The 20,018-nt window shown below is 44.7% G+C and overlaps 1 protein-coding gene across 8 annotated transcripts in view; it reads left to right on the forward strand.

Moving 5' to 3' along the window:
• Positions 1-20,018, forward strand: part of DOCK7 (dedicator of cytokinesis 7) — a 287,050-nt gene extending 267,032 nt beyond the window's left edge. For 4 of the 8 annotated variants that reach the window (XM_033917240.1, XM_033917243.1, XM_033917246.1 and 1 more), the window contains 7 exons: positions 923-1,048; positions 2,171-2,260; positions 4,082-4,318; positions 6,734-6,877; positions 14,292-14,398; positions 15,752-15,919; positions 19,272-20,018. In XM_033917240.1, coding sequence (XP_033773131.1) covers positions 923-1,048; positions 2,171-2,260; positions 4,082-4,318; positions 6,734-6,877; positions 14,292-14,398; positions 15,752-15,919; positions 19,272-19,314 — 915 coding nt within the window. In that variant the 3' untranslated portion in view covers positions 19,315-20,018. Of the gene's footprint in view, positions 1-913; positions 1,049-2,170; positions 2,261-4,081; positions 4,319-6,733; positions 6,878-14,291; positions 14,399-15,751; positions 15,920-18,600; positions 18,764-19,271 lie in introns of those variants that run through there. The other 4 variants (XM_033917241.1, XM_033917245.1, XM_033917248.1 and 1 more) reach the window with 2 other exon arrangements.

The following is a 20,018-nucleotide window of genomic DNA, read 5'->3' on the forward strand; positions in this document are numbered from 1 at the left end:
TATTGTAGCACTTCCCCCACTGGCAGCAATGCAGTGGGAGGACTCCCACTCAGCTTCGTGGGAACAGTGAATTCACATGCAAAATATCTGTCCCATTTAAAAAAAAAAAAAAAAATCCCCCACTGCCACCGACGGCCCTCCCCAATGACCTGCCGACTATCACACGCTCCTTCCCCCACGACAGTTGGCACGACCTACCCGAACCCCAAAATGATGGCAGGAGGGATGCCCATTAAAAAAAACTTTAAAAAAAAAAAAAAAAGCCCATTAAGATGGTGCAGGTTTAAGTGGCACAGAACATCTGTCCCATTAAAAAATAAGCAGAAGCCTTGACAGCAGTGACAGGAGGCTGGTTCTCCTGTCACTACTGTCAGGGCTCTGCACATGTCTCAGTCGCTCACTGAGCATTTGAGTCAGTGGGTTTGCATGCAAATGATTTGCACCTCCATGGCAAATCATTTGCATGCAAACTTGATAGTGAATCAGTTGCTGTTTGAAAATCAGCCACAGAATCGGCCAACAGCGATTGAGTCGCTATCTTTAGTGAATCTGGGCCTATGTTGTAGTGTAGAGCTAACCAAATAAATAGGTCTACATACTTTGCTATATGCAAATGACCTTTAAAGTGGTTAATTATGGGTACTAGTACATATATTTTTGGGGATATTGGTGCATAATTTAGATTTCTCTGGCTGGCTTATCTTTGATAGTGTTTTATTTGAAAGTATATGACGGCAACATCTTTTTTTTTTTTTCTGAACTGTAAAGCTCGTCTAGATGCATGTGCTCTAGGTATAAAACAAAAGCAAATGAAGCATTATTTTACTTTTGCTGGATGCAAATGACAACCAGACTTTTTTTTCTTTATTAAGAGTACACTTTTTAGCTGAATTTAATTTTCCCTTAACCATAGGATGGTAAGCGGATGTTTGGTACCTATTTTCGTGTTGGCTTCTACGGTTCAAAATTCGGAGACCTGGATGAACAAGAATTTGTATACAAGGAGCCTGCAATAACAAAACTGGCAGAGATTTCTCATAGATTAGAGGTGAGAATATTTTGATCTCTGTAACTGGCAAACAAAAGAAAAGTCTCGTCTAGACTGTGGAATGAGCTGCCTTTGTAGCTATTGGCCATTATCCATTAATCAATTACAGTAAAACCTTGGTTTGCGAGCATAATTTGTTCCAAAAACATGCTTGTAATCCAAAACACTCATATATCATAGTGAATTTCCCCATAAGAAATAATGGAAACCCCACAACCCCAAAACTTTAACACAAAATACTGTATGTGCTCGTACTGCAAGACCTTGCTTGTATAACAAGTTAAAATTAAATAAAATGTTTTGCTTGTCTTGCAAAACACTTGCGTACCAAGTTACTTGCAATCCAAGGATTTACTGTAATTTGAAGTGGCATTCTTTTTCAGGTCTTAAATCTTTGTGTATCTCTTTCAGACTGCCAGTGGTGAAGCATGTTGCATTTTGAATGTGTTATTCCAAGCCATAACCGTTTCCGTCCTTCTTATTCAGCATATATGCTACCAGTTGCAATATATAATGGCCTGAGTTGAAACAGCTCAGACTTGGAATGAAGATGGAAATTTTGTTTCTTGTTATGATTATACCTGACTTCACCATCTAGAAGAATTTTTGCTTACTATTTACCTTATAGGAGAGTGTACAGCCAAATAATGCTTAGCTAGTCTTTGTTTTAGATTAAGTTTTAGTGATTTTCATGTGTGAGTTTTTTCATGGAGCTTTTTCCCCACATTGTTATAGTTTTTGTATACATTGTATGCACACAATAACTTTTTTTTTGCATGTACAGAATGTCTGAATGTTAATTTGTCAATATGTATACACACACTTGTAATTTGCACATACTTAAAATTTTTAGGCACAGAATATGTGCACATGAACCCCATTACCAAAAATACCCCTCGTTTTTAAGAAGCATGTGAGAGTCTACCTTTATTTTTCTTTTAAAAATTACATGACCAAACCATGAAAATGGGATTTATCGATTATCTTTTTGCATGGAGAAAAATGTTCTCTCCAGTGACTCTTCTTTCTGCCCAGACAAAACTTTTAAATGTTCTTCTTAAATCATACGTCCCATAAATACTCATGAAAGTAAGATTTTGCTTCTCTTTCAATTGGTTTTAGGGATTTTATGGAGAACGCTTTGGAGAAGATGTAGTTGAAGTTATTAAGGATTCTAACCCAGTAGATAAATGCAAATTAGATCCCAACAAGGTAAGCTGGACTATGCAGTAACGGCCCCCTCACGAAGGTTACTCATGTCATAGAAGCTGACTTTCTGAAAAGACTGGACACAGTGAAGGAGCTTGCTCATTATTGGGGTTGGGGGAGTGCTTTGTTCCTGTGATTCGCCTAGGATCAGTGTGTACAGAAATGCATGGGCTTGTGCAACAGCTGCTTTCAATGAGTCTTGCATCTTTAGAACCAGATTTCTGGCAAAAGTAGGGCCAATAGGAATGGAACGTGCCTGCAGTTTAGCAAAAGATTCCATACAAAAGACACTTTGGAATGTCTACCAGATTCTTAAATTTAGCATTAATGGCTGAATTTCTGGGGCACTGTTTAGTGGGTTTTCCTATAGTTAAATTGAATCTTTGTGCAAAAAGATTCATTATTTCAAAATTGCTAAGTAAAGTGAATTATGGGACTTTCTGCATTTCCCCCTTGTATTTGGCCCATTGCTTCTGCCTATACTTAGGAATAATTGTTGTATTGACTATGCTTTTTTGTTCTGTTGTACAGAAACCAGCACTTTCTTAGTTCAAGGGATAATTAATAATTTTTCTTTAAGGGGTCCTTTTATTAAGGCATCCTAAAGAATTTAGGGGCAGATTCTATAAATGGGCATCCCGCTTGTAGGCAGCGGTAGGCATCCTACCAATGTAGCAGCCAATCGTGATGCATGTTTAAAAAAATCCACAAATCTCCAAGACAGGGTGCCTACACATTAGGCGTTTGTTGCGGTTGAGGGGGACGCATCAGGACACTTAAGCTCGCCTAAGGCTAGGTGTGAGTGTAGTTTTGCCCGGAAGTGGCCTTGAGTGAGCCTAAAGCTATGGACCTACCCGGTACCCCCCCCCCCAACACCTCGTACCTCTATAGTAGAAAGTCCAGCCAGAGAGATGCTTACAACCTCCTGCTGGCAGGTCCGCCACTCCAAAATAGTGGGCCTTCCCCTCCCATTTTGCTGGCCTACATTTCAAGTGTCTGTTGTGACCCTAGGGAAATGTCTAGGGCTGCAACAGACACTTGAAATGTAGGCCAGCAAAATGGAAGGGGAAGACCCACTATTTTGGATTGGTGGACCTGCCGGCAGCAGGTTGTAAGCATCTCTCTGGCTGGACAGAGAAATGAGATTGGGGGGGGTGCCGGAGGGCCCATAGCTTTGGGTGAGTGGTGGGTCTGGACAGGGGGTGTCACCGATTAGGGGTTTGGGGGGACTTCCGGGGGCGGGGTAGCAGGAGGGAGTGGGCAACTCTCCTTCCAGAAGATTTCTTGGGTCAGCGGTTCCAGCAGGAGGAAGTGGGCATTCCTCCTGTCGGGGGACTTCACGAGATGGGGGGGTTCCCTGCCGCAGCTGCTCAGCTGATGGTGGCAGGGGGATCCCCTTTCCATGATCAGCTGATGGCAAGGGATCAGGCGCGATTCTCTAAACAGCTCTTGTGACATGGGCACCAGATAGAGAATCAGGGCCGGTGTACAATTCTCAGCCGCTTAGGCAGCGGCTGAGACTGGCGTCCTATACAGAATCTGCCCCTTAGTGCATGCTAAAGATTAGCAGGCACTAAATAACATGCAGCCCATTGTATTCTTCAAGAGAAATGTTAGGGCTTCTTTCAGTGCATCAGTGAATTGAAATGAAGACCAATAGTCAAACTCATTCTCTTAAGTAGAGGAGATTGCCTACTATACTGCTGAAAAATCAAGATTTATTTTTACAAAGAGAAAAAAATAATAATAATGCTGTTTTGAGAAAGTAGCTGCTTGATGCTCTTTTCCCCAGAGATATGTAGAAATATATTGTTTTGCTTTTAGGCCTTCATTCAGATCACCTACGTGGAGCCTTACTTTGACACCTATGAAATGAAGGACAGAATAACATACTTTGACAAGAACTATAACCTACGCCGTTTCATGTACTGCACGCCATTCACACTAGATGGCCGGGCCCACGGAGAGCTGCACGAGCAGTTTAAGCGGAAGACAATCCTGACGACGTCACACGCTTTCCCTTACATCAAAACCAGAATAAACGTCATTCACAAGGAAGAGGTGGGAAACGCTTTCTGGGCAGCCACCAGAAATGGAGACCATAACAATCCGAAATGCATGGCTGACCTTGGTGGTCATTTGTCCTTGAAGGCTCTGCATTACCAGGCCAGCATTAATGTGATTGTGCCCCATTTCCTGCCTCAGGCTTCCTGGCTTTATCAGGCTCAGTGACGTCTTAAGGCATCAGTGGAGATATTCACCGGACCACCAAAAACGTTTTATCTGTTGATGTTTAATCTACAGTGCTTGAAAAAGGGCTTCACAAAGCCCTTCCAAGTGTTTCTACAGCAGTGACGGAGAAAGCAGGGTTTGCACACACAAAAGGCAATTCTGTAACTTGGTGCCTACATTTATACGCCACCTATGTGCGCTACAGGTGCCAAAATAGTTAAGTGCACACAGTGGCATAAGGGTGAGAAGCACCCTGGGCAGTGGTGCCCCTCCTCCGCCCTTTTCTCCACCCCCCACCACCTCTTTCCCTTCCCCCGTATCTCTGTAACATTCCTGGCACGAGCAGCAACCCCCAACCTGTGGTCACGCCTGCGAGGGCTCTACCTCTGACATCACTTCCAAGGCACGGGTTCAGGAAGTGATTCCAGAAGAAGAGCCAAACCAGGCTGCTCCCACCAGGAACGTTACAGAGGTACGAGGGAAGGGAACGCAGCGGGGGGGGGGGGGCGTGAAGGAGCGGTGGTGGAGAGGAGGACAGGTGCTGCGCCCCTACCAAGACGGCGCCTGGGGCGGACTGTTTCCCCCCTTTACTACAACACTGTATGAACAAGTGCCTTAGGCGCCCTTCTATAAGGTTGTGGATATCTGCAAGAGGAATGTGTATATGGGCAGAACATAGGCTATAGGCGTGTCTCCAATTTAATACATGCAACTTATAGAACACTATTGGTTATGTGGGTTACAGGGCTCACTTAAGTGCGGCCATTTATAGCCGCCCATTGGCCTGAGTAAGTGGCACACCAGTGCCAAGTTACGTTAGTATTCTATAACAGATTCTTGGTGCCCAGATGCCGTTATCGAATTGGCACACACAAACAAACCACGGTGGAGAAATTCAATAGTGTTGGGTGTGCAACGTTATTCTTCAGCCGCGTAAGTCCGGGAGGTGGCTCGACACACAGGTGTGTCGGCCAATATGGCCTGCCTCAGGAGCCTTATCACACTCACGAATTTGGTGCTTGTACGTGTGTGAATCTTCACGAGCATCTTTTGAATTTTGATAAGGCTTTTTCCATTTCCTTTTGGGTACAGCACGCAAACGATAGTATTGTTAAGAACATAAGAACTGCCATCTCCGGATCAGGCCATCGGTCCATCAAGTCCGGCGATCCGCACACGCGGAGGCCCAGCCAGGCGTCCACCTGGCGTAATTGTTAGTAATAAGGCTCCTGAGCCAGGCCATATTGGCCAAAACACCTGCGTGTCGAGCCACCACACGGACTTACACGACTGAAGAATAAAGTTGCACACCGACATTATTGAATTTCTCCACTGTGGTTTATTTGCTTTTGCTGGGATCCAGGTTTTTCTGACTGATGGAACTGGCACACAGTACATAAAATTAGGGCATCTTAGCTGAGGTGCCTCGTTATAGAATGGTCCTTAGACTTTCTTTATTTATTTTAGCACTTTTTAGCTAGGGCTAAATAAACTATAGCCGCGATTCATTTCATCCATTTGTTTCTCTGGGGGCAGAATAAACATGGGCCAAAATTCACGGATTGGGTCAAAACGTGTGGGATAGGTGGAACATGGGCCTGGCCTCTACCTTATTGAAGATAACCTTGATCCTATAAGGGTGAGGTTTCAGTAGGATCAACACTGAGAAGCATTAGGAGAAAATCCTGGCGTGAGCAAGACTCTCCCTTCCTTGGTCATTTATAAAGAGAGGGCAGCAATCCGCAGACGACTAGGGGTTCCTTTTGCTAAGCTGCGTTAAGGCTTTAACACGCGGAATAGCGCGCGCTAGATCTTATCGCCAGCATTGAGCCGGCGTTAGTTCTAGCCGCGTAGCGCGCACAGTAATTTCCTGCACGCGCTAAAAATGCTAGCGCACCTTAGTAAAAGGAGCCCTCGGTGCTGGAACTGGAGAAGAGAAGCGGCAAAGAGGGAGATATTGGGAATTAATCGGGCAGATTACGAGAAGTAAACCCAGCAAAGAAAGTGTGTGTTTTGAAATAGTCTTGAGATCAGGGAGAGCTTAGGTGCCAGTAGGAGGAATTCCTTCCGTTTAAACTACACTAGAACATTCTTAGCTCACACGAAACTTTGTTTGACATAGTCCTAGAAAGAAATGTGTGTGACAGAATTTATTTTTTGCTGCACTATAATGTTTTTGAAAAGCCTGTGCAGCTGTTCATAATTGACTGATTTCTCCCTCCCCCCTCCCCTTTTTTTTTAAAGATAATTCTGACTCCAATTGAAGTTGCAATAGAAGATATGCAGAAAAAAACACAAGAATTAGCTTTTGCAACTCACCAAGATCCATCGGACCCGAAGATGCTTCAGATGGTACTACAGGGCTCAGTGGGCACAACAGTAAATCAGGTAAAAAAAAAACATTCTGGTTTGGCATACTTGTCTTTTTGGTTTTCACCCTGTTCGGACTCTCTCTTAGTAGAGGAATCTTGCATGTTTCTGGTTTCAGGTTCTTTTTTGTTGAGGGGGGTGGGGTATTATTTTTCCTATTAATCTTCATCTTTATTGTTCTGGTAGCTTTGTTAGCATAAAAGCTCATTTTAGATCATTTTTGAAAAGAAATTGAGATGTCCAAGTCAGGACATGCATTCCCCCCCCTCCCCCATACTGCCAAACACAGAGCCTTTTGTGAAAATATTCAAATGGATGTTAGCCACAAAAAGGAGCAATGATTAAAAAAAAAACCCAAACCAAAAAACCTGCTTGTGGGGGAAAAAGAGAATACCCCAATTTTCCCCAAAATGTATGGAAACAGCTTTTTAAAATTGCTGTTGTTCAATATGCATGTAGTTTTGATTCCCCACTCCTCAATGCCAGTTCAGAACCCCCTGAATTCCCTCCCCCCCCCCCACACACACACACCACACCAAGCAGGACTCCCTCAAACCAGTCCAGATCCCACCTCTGGCACCTACTGGAGGTCTCCAGGTAGTCTAGCAGGGAGCAGATGTGATCTGTAGCCAGTCTGGCTCTGTGTTTAAAATCACCTTTGACCGAATGATAGAGGTATTTAAAAATTTATGTACCTCATACGGTTTACATATTACATACATAGTATCTTGTATTATCCCAGGACAAGCAGGCAGCATATTCTTGACTGATGGGTGACGGCACCGACGGAGCCCCGGTACGGACAATTATAGAGTGATTGCACTCTAAGAACTTTAGAAAGTTCTAGCTCGGCCGCACCGCGCACGCGCGAGTGCCTTCCCGCCCGACAGAGGCGCGCGGTCCCTCAGTTTCTTAGTTTCCGCGGAGCTAAGAAGACGCGTTTTTCAACGGCTGTTGAAACTTTTTTCTCTTTGCCTTCCCGCTCGCGTAAACTTTTGACTATTTACCTTATTTCTTTTTTCTATTTTGTAAAAAAAAAAAAAAAAATCCTTAATTTTCTCTTTAATTTGATCTTTCCCCGGCGGGGCCTTCTGCCACCATCGAAGCCTCGGCCTTCGATTTGGCTGAAGCCGTTTTCCCTTTCATGCCCCCTCAACCGGGTTTTAAAAAGTGCCAGCGGTGTGCTCGGCCTATATCTCTCACGGACCCACACAACTGGTGTTTACAGTGTTTGGGTCCTGAGCATCAGGCCTCTACTTGCACCCGCTGTGCCACTCTAAAAAAACGGACATTAAAAAATCGCCAAATCCAGCAGCGATTACTCTTCGGTGCCGAGATGTCCGACCCCGTTCCATCGACTCCAGCTTCGGCACCGATTCAGTCGGCACCCTCTTCTTCGACGCCGCATGATTCCCCACCGGCGTCTCACCAGTCAGGTAAGCCGGCTAAGAAGCCTTCCCCGCTGGAGCGTCCTCCGGTCTCGAGTGCAGTGAGTCCAATCCTGCCGACTGTGAGACGCCAGCGGAAGCGCTCCGCCCCTATAGAGGTGAGTCCCTCGACATCGGGCTCCTCATCTCCGGGGCGTCGAGCGGCACCGCAGGTACCGCAGAAGAAAAAGGCGGTACCGGTGCCATCCCTTGATGACCGCATCACGGCCATCCTTCCGGTGCAGCTTAGGGACCAATTGAAACAGCTCCTCCCTGCTATCCTGGCTCCGAACCTTCCGGTGCCGGCCCGCACCGAGCTACCGGTACCGATTGTGGAACAGCCTATGTTACCTGCTTCCACTATTTCGGTACCGCTTCAACTAACCTCATCGGTATCGATGCCAGTTCTTGCACCGGAGCCGAGAGCTCACCATCAATCGGTACAGACTTCGGCACCGGTGCGACCGATAACATCTCCTGACTCGATATCGATGAGGTCGGGTAAGTCGGTGCGCAAAACCCGACACTTACAATCATCGACACCTGAGTCTCGGGACCATGCTTCCCATGTCAGGGATCCTGATCTGTGGGGAGACTCAGAGGAACCCTTTCTTTCTGAAGGCGAATGTTCCTCAGAGGAGGAGGATTCGGCTGTCCCTGACCCATCCTCCAAACAGGTCACTTCCTCTTTCTCCTGCTTTTTGAAAGAGATGTGTGACTCCTTGTCCATTCCTTTGGAGGCTGAATCCAAAAAGTCCAAAGCTTTTTTGGATGCCCTTGATTTTGACCAGCCTCCAAAGGAATTTTTGAAACTCCCTCTTCATGACATCTTGAGGGAGACTTTCTATAAGAATTTAGAGACTCCTTTAACTGTCCCAGGGGCCCCACGTAAACTGGATTCTCTATATAAGGTAATTCCCATTCCTGGGTTCGACAAACCTCAACTTCCACACGAATCCTTACTTGTCGAATCCACCCTTAAAAAATCTTCAGGAGCCAGTGTATATGCATCGGTACCTCCTGGCAGAGAGGGTAGAGCCATGGATAAATTTGGTAAGAGGCTCTACCAAAATGCTATGTTAGCAAATAGAGCTAGCAATTATGCTTTTCATTTTTCTTTTTATTTGAAGCATCTCCTTACCACCATGGCTTCCTTCGAAAAGTACCTTCCTTCACGAAAACATCAATCTTTTCATACCTGCTTGTCGTCTCTTTTTCAATTACGTAAGTTCATGGTTAGATCCATATATGACACCTTTGAACTTACATCCAGAGCGACAGCAATGTCGGTGGCTATGCGTCGCCTGGCCTGGCTTCGGGTATCCGAGCTTGATGTTAATCATCAGGATCGGTTAGCCAACGCCCCGTGCCTAGGGGATGAGCTCTTTGGGGAATCCATGGACTCAACCACACAAAAGCTCTCTGCTCATGAGACACGCTGGGATACCCTGCTTAAGAATAAAAAGAAGCCTCCTCCGCCAAAACCATATAGGCAGCAGTCGGCCTATCAACGCCGCTTCACAGCTCGGCCATTACCTACCACTGCTCAGCAACCCAGGCGTCAGAGGCAGCAACAACGTCAGCCTCCCAGACAGCAGCCACAGCAGCAACCTGTGAAACCACCTCCTCAGCAAAAGTCACAGCCCTTTTGACTTCATTCTCCACAGTATAGCCAGTATTCCTATTCCTGCTCTCCTGCCTCAACCTATAGGAGGTCGACTTTCTCTGTTCCTCAGCCAGTGGGAAGTTATCACTTCGGACCAATGGGTCCTCAACATCATCCGCCACGGCTACTCTCTCAACTTTCAGACTCTTCCGCCTCAAAGTCTGCCAAAAGAGTCTGCTTTGAACAGTCCTCAATCTACCCTCCTTATTCAGGAGGTCCAATCCCTCCTCTTTCTGAACGCTATAGAAGAAGTTCCTTTAGATCAAAAAGGGCAGGGATTCTACTCCCGTTATTTTCTAGTCCCCAAAAAAACAGGAGATCTCAGACCAATTTTGGATCTCCGCGATCTCAACAAACATCTGGTAAAAGAAAAATTCAAGATGCTTTCTTTAGCCATCCTTTATCCTCTTCTCAATCAAAACGACTGGCTATGCTCCCTCGATCTCAAAGAGGCATACACTCACATACCGATCCATGTAACCTCAAGACAGTATCTCCGTTTCATGATCAATCATTGTCATTACCAATACAAGGTGCTGCCCTTCGGCCTTGCCTCCTCTCCAAGGGTCTTCACCAAGTGTCTCATTGTGGTAGCGGCATTTCTACGCTCTCACCACCTCCAGGTCTTTCCTTACCTAGACGACTGGTTAATCAAGGCCACATCCGCTCAAGCAGTTCTACTGGCCACCAACCAAACCATCTTGTTTCTACGAATTCTGGGGTTCGAGATCAATCTACCCAAATCTCATCTCATCCCCACTCAGAGACTTCAATTCATTGGAGCGATCCTGGACACACTCCTCATGAGAGCTTTCCTACCATCCAATCGTCTTCAGACCCTTCAGTCTCTATGTCAGCAGGTGCTTTCACTACCTTCCATTTCAGCCAGGAAAATGATGGTACTCTTGGGGCACATGGCATCTACAGTTCATGTCACGCCCCTCGCACGTCTTCACCTGCGCACTCCTCAATGGACCCTTGCTACTCAGTGGTCCCAAGCGACGGATCCTTGCTCACGACACATATCTGTGACATCATCTCTTTGTCAGTCTCTTCTATGGTGGTTGGTATCCTCAAATCTATCCAGAGGTCTTCTGTTCCATCAGCCTCCTCATCAACTAGTCATCACCACCGACGCCTCTCTTTATGCATGGGGAGCTCACTTGAACGAGTTCCAGACTCAAGGTCTTTGGACAGCCCAGGAAAAGAAGCATCAAATCAATTTCCTGGAACTCAGAGCGATGTTTTATGCCCTCAAGGCCTTCCAACATCTTCTCTTTCCTCAGGTCCTTCTGTTGTGCACAGACAATCAGGTTGCGATGTACTACATCAACAAACAGGGTGGGACAGGCTCTCGCCTTTTATGCCAAGAAGCCCAAAAGATCTGGAATTGGGCCATAGATCACCATCTCTTCCTAAAAAGCTATCTACATTCAGGGAGCACAGAATTCTTTAGCGGACAAACTCAGCAGAATTCTCCAGCCTCACGAGTGGACACTCGATCCTGTAACTCTGCAGTCTATCTTCACTCAATGGGGCACTCCTCAGATAGACCTCTTTGCAGCCCCTCACAATCATCAGCTGCCCCTATTCTGCTCCAGACTTTACTCTCCTCACCGTCTGGCAGCGGATGCTTTTCTCCTCGACTGGTCGAATCTGTTCCTGTACGCCTTCCCTCCTCTGCCTCTAATGTTGAGAACCTTATTCAAGCTCAAGAGGGAACGAGCCACAATGATTCTGATTGCTCCGAGGTGGCCCAGGCAACATTGGTTCTCCCTTCTACTTCAACTCAGTTCCAGGGAACCTTTTCTTCTTCCTCTGTTTCCTTCTCTGCTTACGCAACAGCAGGAAACCCTTCTACATCCCAACCTCCAGTCTCTGCACCTGACAGCTTGGTATCTCTCGGGCTGACATCTCATGATACTCTTTTATCTCAGCCTGTTCGTTCCATTCTGAATGCCTCCAGGAAACCAACCACTCTGCAATGTTACCATCAGAAGTGGACGAGATTTTCCTCCTGGTGTCTTCTTCATCATCTTGATCCAACTTCTCTGGCAGTGGAGACATTGTTGGATTATTTGCTTTCTTTGTCTGACTCTGGCCTTAAGTCCTCTTCCATCAGAGTCCACCTCAGTGCCATTGCAGCTTTTCATGAGCCAGTCCATGGAAAACTTCTCTCAGCTCATCCCCTGGTGTCCAGGTTCATGCGAGGGCTTTTCAATGTGAAACCACCTCTTAAAGCCCCTCCTGTTATCTGGGATCTCAATGTGGTTCTTTCCGCCTTAATGAAGCCTCCATTTGAACCTTTGGCTACCTCTCCTTTCAAGTTTCTCACTTGGAAAGTGCTTTTCCTTATTGCTCTTACCTCTGCCAGGAGGGTCAGTGAGCTTCATGCACTGGTCGCAGATCCACCTTTTACGGTTTTTCACCATGACAAGGTGGTTTTGCGTACACATCCAAAGTTTCTCCCTAAGGTTGTCTCTGAATTCCATCTCAACCAATCCATTGTTCTACCTGTTTTCTTTCCAAAACCTCATTCTCATTCTGGAGAACAAGCTTTACATACTTTGGATTGTAAAAGGGCTCTGGCTTACTATCTAGAGCGTACGAAACCCCACAGATCAGTTCCCCAACTTTTTCTGTCCTTTGATCCAAATAAATTGGGACGTCCCATTTCTAAACGTACGTTGTCTAATTGGCTGGCAGCGTGCATTTCATTCTGTTATGCTCAGACCGGACTGACACTGGAAGGTTCTGTCACGGCCCATAGAGTCAGAGCAATGGCAGCTTCTGTAGCTTTCCTCCGTTCCACTCCTATTGAGGAAATCTGCAAGGCTGCTACTTGGTCCTCAGTTCACACTTTTACATCGCATTATTGTCTGGATGCTTTCTCCAGACGGGATGGACACTTCGGCCAATCTGTTTTGCAAAATTTGTTTTCCTAATGGCCAACCTTCCCTCCATCCCTCTTTTTGTTAGCTTGGAGGTCACCCATCAGTCAAGAATATGCTGCCTGCTTGTCCTGGGATAAAGCACAGTTACTTACCGTAACAGGTGTTATCCAGGGACAGCAGGCAGATATTCTTGCGTCCCACCCACCTCCCCGGGTTGGCTTCTTAGCTGGCTTATACTAACTGAGGGACCGCGCGCCTCTGTCGGGCGGGAAGGCACTCGCGCGTGCGCGGTGCGGCCGAGCTAGAACTTTCTAAAGTTCTTAGAGTGCAATCACTCTATAATTGTCCGTACCGGGGCTCCGTCGGTGCCGTCACCCATCAGTCAAGAATATCTGCCTGCTGTCCCTGGATAACACCTGCTATGGTAAGTAACTGTGCTCTCCCTACGATCTCCATATATGTAACACAGATGTAACTGGACAACTACATTAACATTTCTCCCCTAATAGATGTCAATATACCAAATCAGCATATACAGTATAGTTAGATCAGATCAAATTTCAACAGTTAAAGAAGCAGAAAGGCATTAGATCAAATGATCTATTCCATGGTAGATGACTAAATACCAATCATCATATACAGGTAAATTAATAGCAGTAGTTCTCTATTGATGCGTTAGAAGTGTCTGGTAGAATGGAAATACACTATGCAATCTTGAGTAGCTGATACTCCTCCAGTGTATTGGCAGCAGAGGTATGAACTTCTGGTTTGGGAGGCACAGGAGGCCAAAGATTTGCCTCAACATAATTCGTATTTCTGCAAGCTCTGAGACTGTTATATTCAGCAAATGTATTTTATTTTGAGCAAGAGTGACTGGGGATCGCTCTTTCTAGATCACCAAGGAGACCCCCCGTAGCAGCTGGGAATGAGAGGATCTCGATTGTTTTTTTTTGTGTCAGGGGAATCTGGACTGTGGGGTAGGGGATGCTCTGGAAAGACGGGGAGAGTAGATGCCATTCCCTGCGCATCCCTTGGGACAGGTGTAAAAACTGACATAGAAGATCCACATATCATTTCACTTATAAAACAGGGAATACAAGTTGACATTTTGGGCCTGCCCAAACAACGTTCTCTTGAAATGTTCTGCGTGGACCTCCGTGGGTAGATTTCTAAAATTGCTATTACTTGAGTAGGTGATTTACACATGTGCGTGCTGCTTTATATGTATGGAAATGCTTGTAAAATAACCCCCAAAGGGTTGTAGGAAAAGTTTAGAAAACATAGAAGTCCTTTGTATGCTAACTGGAAATTCTAGTTACAGGTAAGATTAGCTTCTTTGTGAGTCCATAAACCACAGTCCACGAAACCCTGCACCTGATTTTCAGTGTATTCAACTCAGCATGCTTAAACATTTATTCACTCCCCCTCCCTTTCTGTTCTTAAAGGGGCCACTGGAAGTTGCACAGGTGTTTTTGTCTGAAATACCCAACGATCCTAAGCTCTTCAGGCATCACAATAAGCTACGGCTATGCTTCAAAGACTTCACAAAAAGGTATACTCGGGCAGTAAATGCATATTGGCGTAAGGAATTAATTTAGCTGTGAACGATTTTGTTTTTTTTCACCTGTGATCAGTGCTCCGCTGTCCAAATTTGCACTGTGCTTGCTTGTAAATCATTTTCCTGCAGTTTAATCAAGACCAGGAAGGAAGGAGTCATCTAATGGTTAGCGCAGTGGGCTGAGAAACCTGTTCAATTTCCCACTGCACCTCCCTGTGACTTTGGGCCACTTGCGACCCATTACCCCAAGTACAAAAACTTAGCCTCCTTTTACAAAACTGCGATAGCAGTTTCTAGCGCGGGGATGGTCTGCGCATACACGCGGATCGCACAACAGCGATCCGTGCAGGCAGATGGGGGCGTTCCTCCAATCGCCCCCATCTGCATATTTGTCTTTACTGAATTCGTCAGACCTGCTCGGATCGGGCCCGATCGGGCAGGTTAAATCTGGCCGTTAGGGCTAGATTCCCCCACCATTTTCCAATGCCTCTAAAATGACCTTCACAGATTTCCTGTGACTGAAAATAGGGCATAAATTTAGGAACTTAGGGCTAGATTCACTAAGCTCACCGATTTTCCTCCGACCCAATTCACTAACCTCTGTGCCGATCACCTCTGATCTGATCCGCACATGCAAATGAGGAACGGCATGCAAAGTAGGAAGGACGCGATTCACAAAACAATTTCAGCAACACTGACAGGGCTGCCTGATCAAAAAACAAGCGACTGCTGAGGACCAGTCACTTGTTTAAAAACCCCTGCTCTCTGCCACGATCTGCTCTCCTCCGTGGTTTTAACCCACGATGCAGCCCCACTTTCAACCCATGGGTTAAAACCATGGGTTCGTGAAAGTTTCCAGCTCTGTGATGATAAAAAAAAAGTTTCAAGTTTTATCTTCACAGTGAGCATGCACAGACCTTCTACAGGCAAAGGAGATGGTTTGCGCATGTGTCAGGATCGCTGGAGAGCGATCCTTGCGGTCGGTGGTGGGGCGTGCCTACGATTGCCCCCATTTGCATGAGGACACATTGAGAATTTGTCAGCCTGCCATGGATCGGACACGATCGGGAAGGTAAGTGAATCTAGCCCTTAGCCCATGTTGTCAGTTATGTATTTCTAAGATCATTTTGGGTGGGGTGATGTTCAGGTGGTCATGATTGTTAAGATTAATTATTAGACTTAGAAGCCTGAATGTTGATTAAAGGGAGGTGCACAGTTGGACTCCCTCATGCTAGACACACCTTTACACTCATCCTGAATAAAATACAAAAGTGGTAGTTAAGCCTTCATAAATCAGGCTCATAATATTTTCCTTGTGTGGTGTTTTTTTGTGGTGTATTTTTTAAGGTGTGAAGATGCACTCCGTAAAAACAAGAGCTTGATAGGTCCAGATCAAAAGGAGTATCAACGGGAACTTGAAAGGAACTACCATCGCCTCAAGGAGTCTTTGCAGCCTTTGATCAACAGAAAAATCCCTCAGCTATATAAGACAGTTTTACCTGCCACCTGCCACAGGTGAATTTCCATTTTCTTTCTTTTGTGTTTTCATGGTCTGGAAGGAGAAAGGTAGACATAAGAATTGCCATCTCCGGAGCAGACCCTAGGTCCATCAAGTCCGGCGATCTGCACACGCGGAGGCCCTGCCAGGTGTACCCTGGCATAGTTTTTGTCCCCATATCACTCTATGCTTCTCTTAAGGAGATGTACATCTAGCTTACCCTTAAATCCTAGAATGGTGGATTCCGCAATTACCTCTTCTGGGAGAGCATGAAACAGAACCTCCTGATACCTGGTCCTGGACCTGTCCCCCCTCAGCTTCAGTCCGTGCCCTCTTGTCCATTTCACATTGGACATTGTAAATAACTTTTTCCTGCTCTATTTTGTTGATTCCTTTCAGTATTTTGAAAGTCTCGATCAGATCCTCTCGCAGTCTCCTCTTCCCAAGGGAGAACAACCCCAGTCTCTTAAGTTGTTCCTCGTAATCCAGGTTCTCCATACCTTTCACTAGACATTTCAGTGCAGGAAAGCAAATGCTGACGGTTAGGTAAAGTAGATTCTTTAGGTGGCAGTGGTGTTAAAAGTTATCCGAGGATCTTTGAGACCAACTTAATTCTTTCTTCAGGAATGTTAGGCTGCTGGGTGAATATATGTGCTGGTGCTTCTCATTGCACTGATAATTTCTTTAAAACATTTTTTAAGAATGCACATATGTATAGAAATTATCTGCTTGTTCTTAAGCTTTAGGGCACAGCAACAACTTCTGGTGCTTATTAATTGTTCAGTGATTACACACGGACTGCCAGATTCTGTGAAAGGCACCAATGTCGGCAGCCGTCTTAAAAGCAGCCACCGATCGCGTGTCAAATCACGTGAAGGGGCCATTTCGAGAATCACGCCTCTGGGAAAGATAGGCGGCAGAAATGTAGGCCAAGGTTTTCAAGTCCTATCTTTGGCTACGTAGGCACTTTACAGCGTCTAACACCATTTCTAGTGTCAGCTACTCCTTTGGTAGCATTAGGAGCCAGTAGGTGCCTCTGGAGGCGCGATTCCGGCACCTTTAGTTTAGGCGCTGGTAGACGCTTTGAATTTACATTTTAATTGACGTTTCAAATGGCGTGTCCATGTTAACTTAGGTGCCGGTAGGGTGCCTAACAGCACCTAAGATAAGACGCCGTTTATAGAATTTCCCAGAGAGAGTCCATCTAGTCTAACTTCCATAGCCAGCATTCAAATTTACGTTGGGGGTCCTTTAACTAAGCAGCAGTAAGCCTAAATGCATGCTTACTACAGCGTAGCCCTTTCAGGACCAAGGGACATATTTGTCCCATAACTTTAAAATCCTATAAATTTTGATTGGGATAGTCTACAGTTCTAAATTTGATATGTACGGATTCCATATGATACTGCCTTTATGTAAACAAACTGGTTCCGACATTCATTCATTAGCGTCGTTGCCGGATTGACGAGAAGATTCACTTGCCACACTGTCCATAAGCCAGAAGTGTGATTTTTTAAAATAAAAATAATGATATTTCACAAAAAAAATCAATTTTTTGGCATCTGCAAGCCCTTTTTACCATAAAAATGTCGTCAAAACCACAAAAATTGGCCTACGATCCTTATGGTCCTGAAAGGGTTAAAAGGGCTTAGCATGGGGAGCACCGTGGTGTCTTACAGTAAGTCTTAGATGTGCACCCACTAAAATATATTTTTTAGCTGAGAGGGCATCTCTGGGGAGTGAAAAATGGGCATGTCTGTGCTAATCAATGCATTGGTGTTGACACACATTAACTGATTAGCATAGGATTGGCGTGTGAGCCTTTACCTCCTACAAAATAGGTGACAGTAAGGGCTCAAGCTCTAGTTTTTTGTTAATGGCCATGTGCTAATGGCAAAATTAGTTAGTGCTGGTAGCACAAAAGGAAAAGTTAGACATCCCCCCTCAAAAAAAAAAAAACCACCAACCACCCCACACCAAAACAGAAAAGAGTCCAAGAATTAAAAAAGTCACTTCTGTTTATTAACAAAAGCAATCTTACAGCCCAGTGACTGATTTTACCTTGGTCTGCTATTGTTAATAAACAGAAGTGACTTTTTTTTTAATTCTTGGACTCTCTTCCTGTTTTGGGGACCTCACTTTTTCTTTTATGTTTTCTCAGCAGCAAGATATTTGTTCTCTTTATTGGCACATTGCCATTAATTCAGAAACTGGAAAATCAGCCATTTTCCAGCTGTGGTAGAAATGGCCTTGGCGTGTGGGAAGAACCCACGAAAGGGCGTGCTAAGGCCACTTTCTACCTTGGCTTTGTAAAAGAACCCCTTAATTAGGAGTCCAGAAGATGGTTGGTGGGCGTGGTTCTCTCATTTAGTTGTACTTCTGACCATCAATGGTACTTTTTTTGGTGTGACATCCAACTGTACTCCTACATATTAAATTTTGTGGTAGGGTAGTAGCCCAAATACTTCAAACTAACAGATTAGCTCCCCACTACTGTTATAATTATAGTTTTTGCAGCTGTGTGCAGAGTTTTGGGCATGCATATTAGAAATTATCACAGATACCATTATTTGCTTTGCCCCTATTCATTTATTTTTGATGATCTGTGCTTTGTTCCTGTGCACTCCAAGTGGCTGAAATTTGTGTTAAGGTTGCCATTATCCATTTCTAAAACATCTTCCTTTGTGGGTTCTGGCAGGGAAACTCTTTTGGCTGGCAGGACTTGAGCACCCCCACCACCCGCCATGTACTGGCTGCCGCTGTGTTGGAGGAGTCCTGAGCCCGACGTGGAGAGCCCAGACCCCTGAGACCCCTCCCCCCCTCGGTAGCTGGGCCACTGCAAAGGAGGGAAGGTGTAGAAGAAAATTGTTTTACAAAAGGGAGGGATAATTTATTTTTCCAATCTGAAGGCTGGTGATGTTAGATTGTTAAGGGGGAGGAGAATTATTTGGGTTTAGCTATCAGTTATAGAAAATATGAAATGTATTCACTGTGATAAGAATAGCCATACTGGATCAGACCAGTGGTCCATTTAGCACCAAATCCTGTTTCCACACTGGCCAATCCAGGTCTCAAGTACCTTCCATGCCACCAAACCCAGGGCAAGCAGTGGCTTCCCCTATGTCTCTAATGTCAGACTATGGCCTTTCCTCCAGGAACTTATCCAAACCTTTTTTAAAACCATCTATGATAAGAACATAAGAATATCCATACTACTCTAGTTGAAATGTTTTGCTTTTATAAAAAGATTTTTTTTAAAAAACCAAATGCTCAAGATAAATGACTCAAACCACTACACAATATGTGTTTTCAGAATGGGTTATACTATGAATGTTGCATATTTTTTTATTGTGAATCTTCTTTCTCCAGAGATTCATTCAGCAGAATGAGCCTGCGGAAAATCGACATCTGAAATAAGCACTTTCATGACAAGAAGAGGCAGCAGTGGTATGACCTGTAGGAAAATAAGTGGTTTTATTGAAAAATTAAACCATGGATGACATCGTGGACACCCTTTGTTTACTTACATTGAATCAGTGTGAAGTGGCCAAAATTTTGCATTGTCAAATGTGGACTGTTAACCAATGGCTTTGAGTTGCAAGCTATACAATACTCTGGCCACTGGGCAGTATTTTTAAAGACTTTTTATGACTCAAAGGTACACTAAATGCATTTTACCTTATTTATAACATTCATAGCATTAAATGTATTTAGTTCATTTATATAATTTATATTAGGAGACCTCACAATTAATATTTTTTTTAATGCAGTTCAACTTTTATTTTGAAAGGTACTTTTGAATTTGTATTTCCAATTCATTGTCTGTGAGTTGGACTTGACGGTACAAGAAAGGTTAAGATGTAGGTAAAAATATTTAAGCCAGCCCATTAGAAAACATTGCCTGTCTAATTAGCCTTCCTATTTGGTTTCAACCATTCGACATTCTCTCAACTTCCCCGATACCCCAGGTGAAATTGGCTAGCCATATTTGGAAGAAAGAGAAGGATGTTACATTTCTAGATCATCTTTCCAGTTTAATTGAAAGGTGGCTTACAGCAGCTTTTGGAATGCCTTGAATGCTTACATTTCAGGCCACCTGTAAACCATGTGTTAAAG

This window comes from Geotrypetes seraphini, chromosome 12 (genome assembly GCF_902459505.1).
Source record: "Geotrypetes seraphini chromosome 12, aGeoSer1.1, whole genome shotgun sequence".
Lineage (NCBI taxonomy): Eukaryota > Metazoa > Chordata > Amphibia > Gymnophiona > Dermophiidae > Geotrypetes > Geotrypetes seraphini.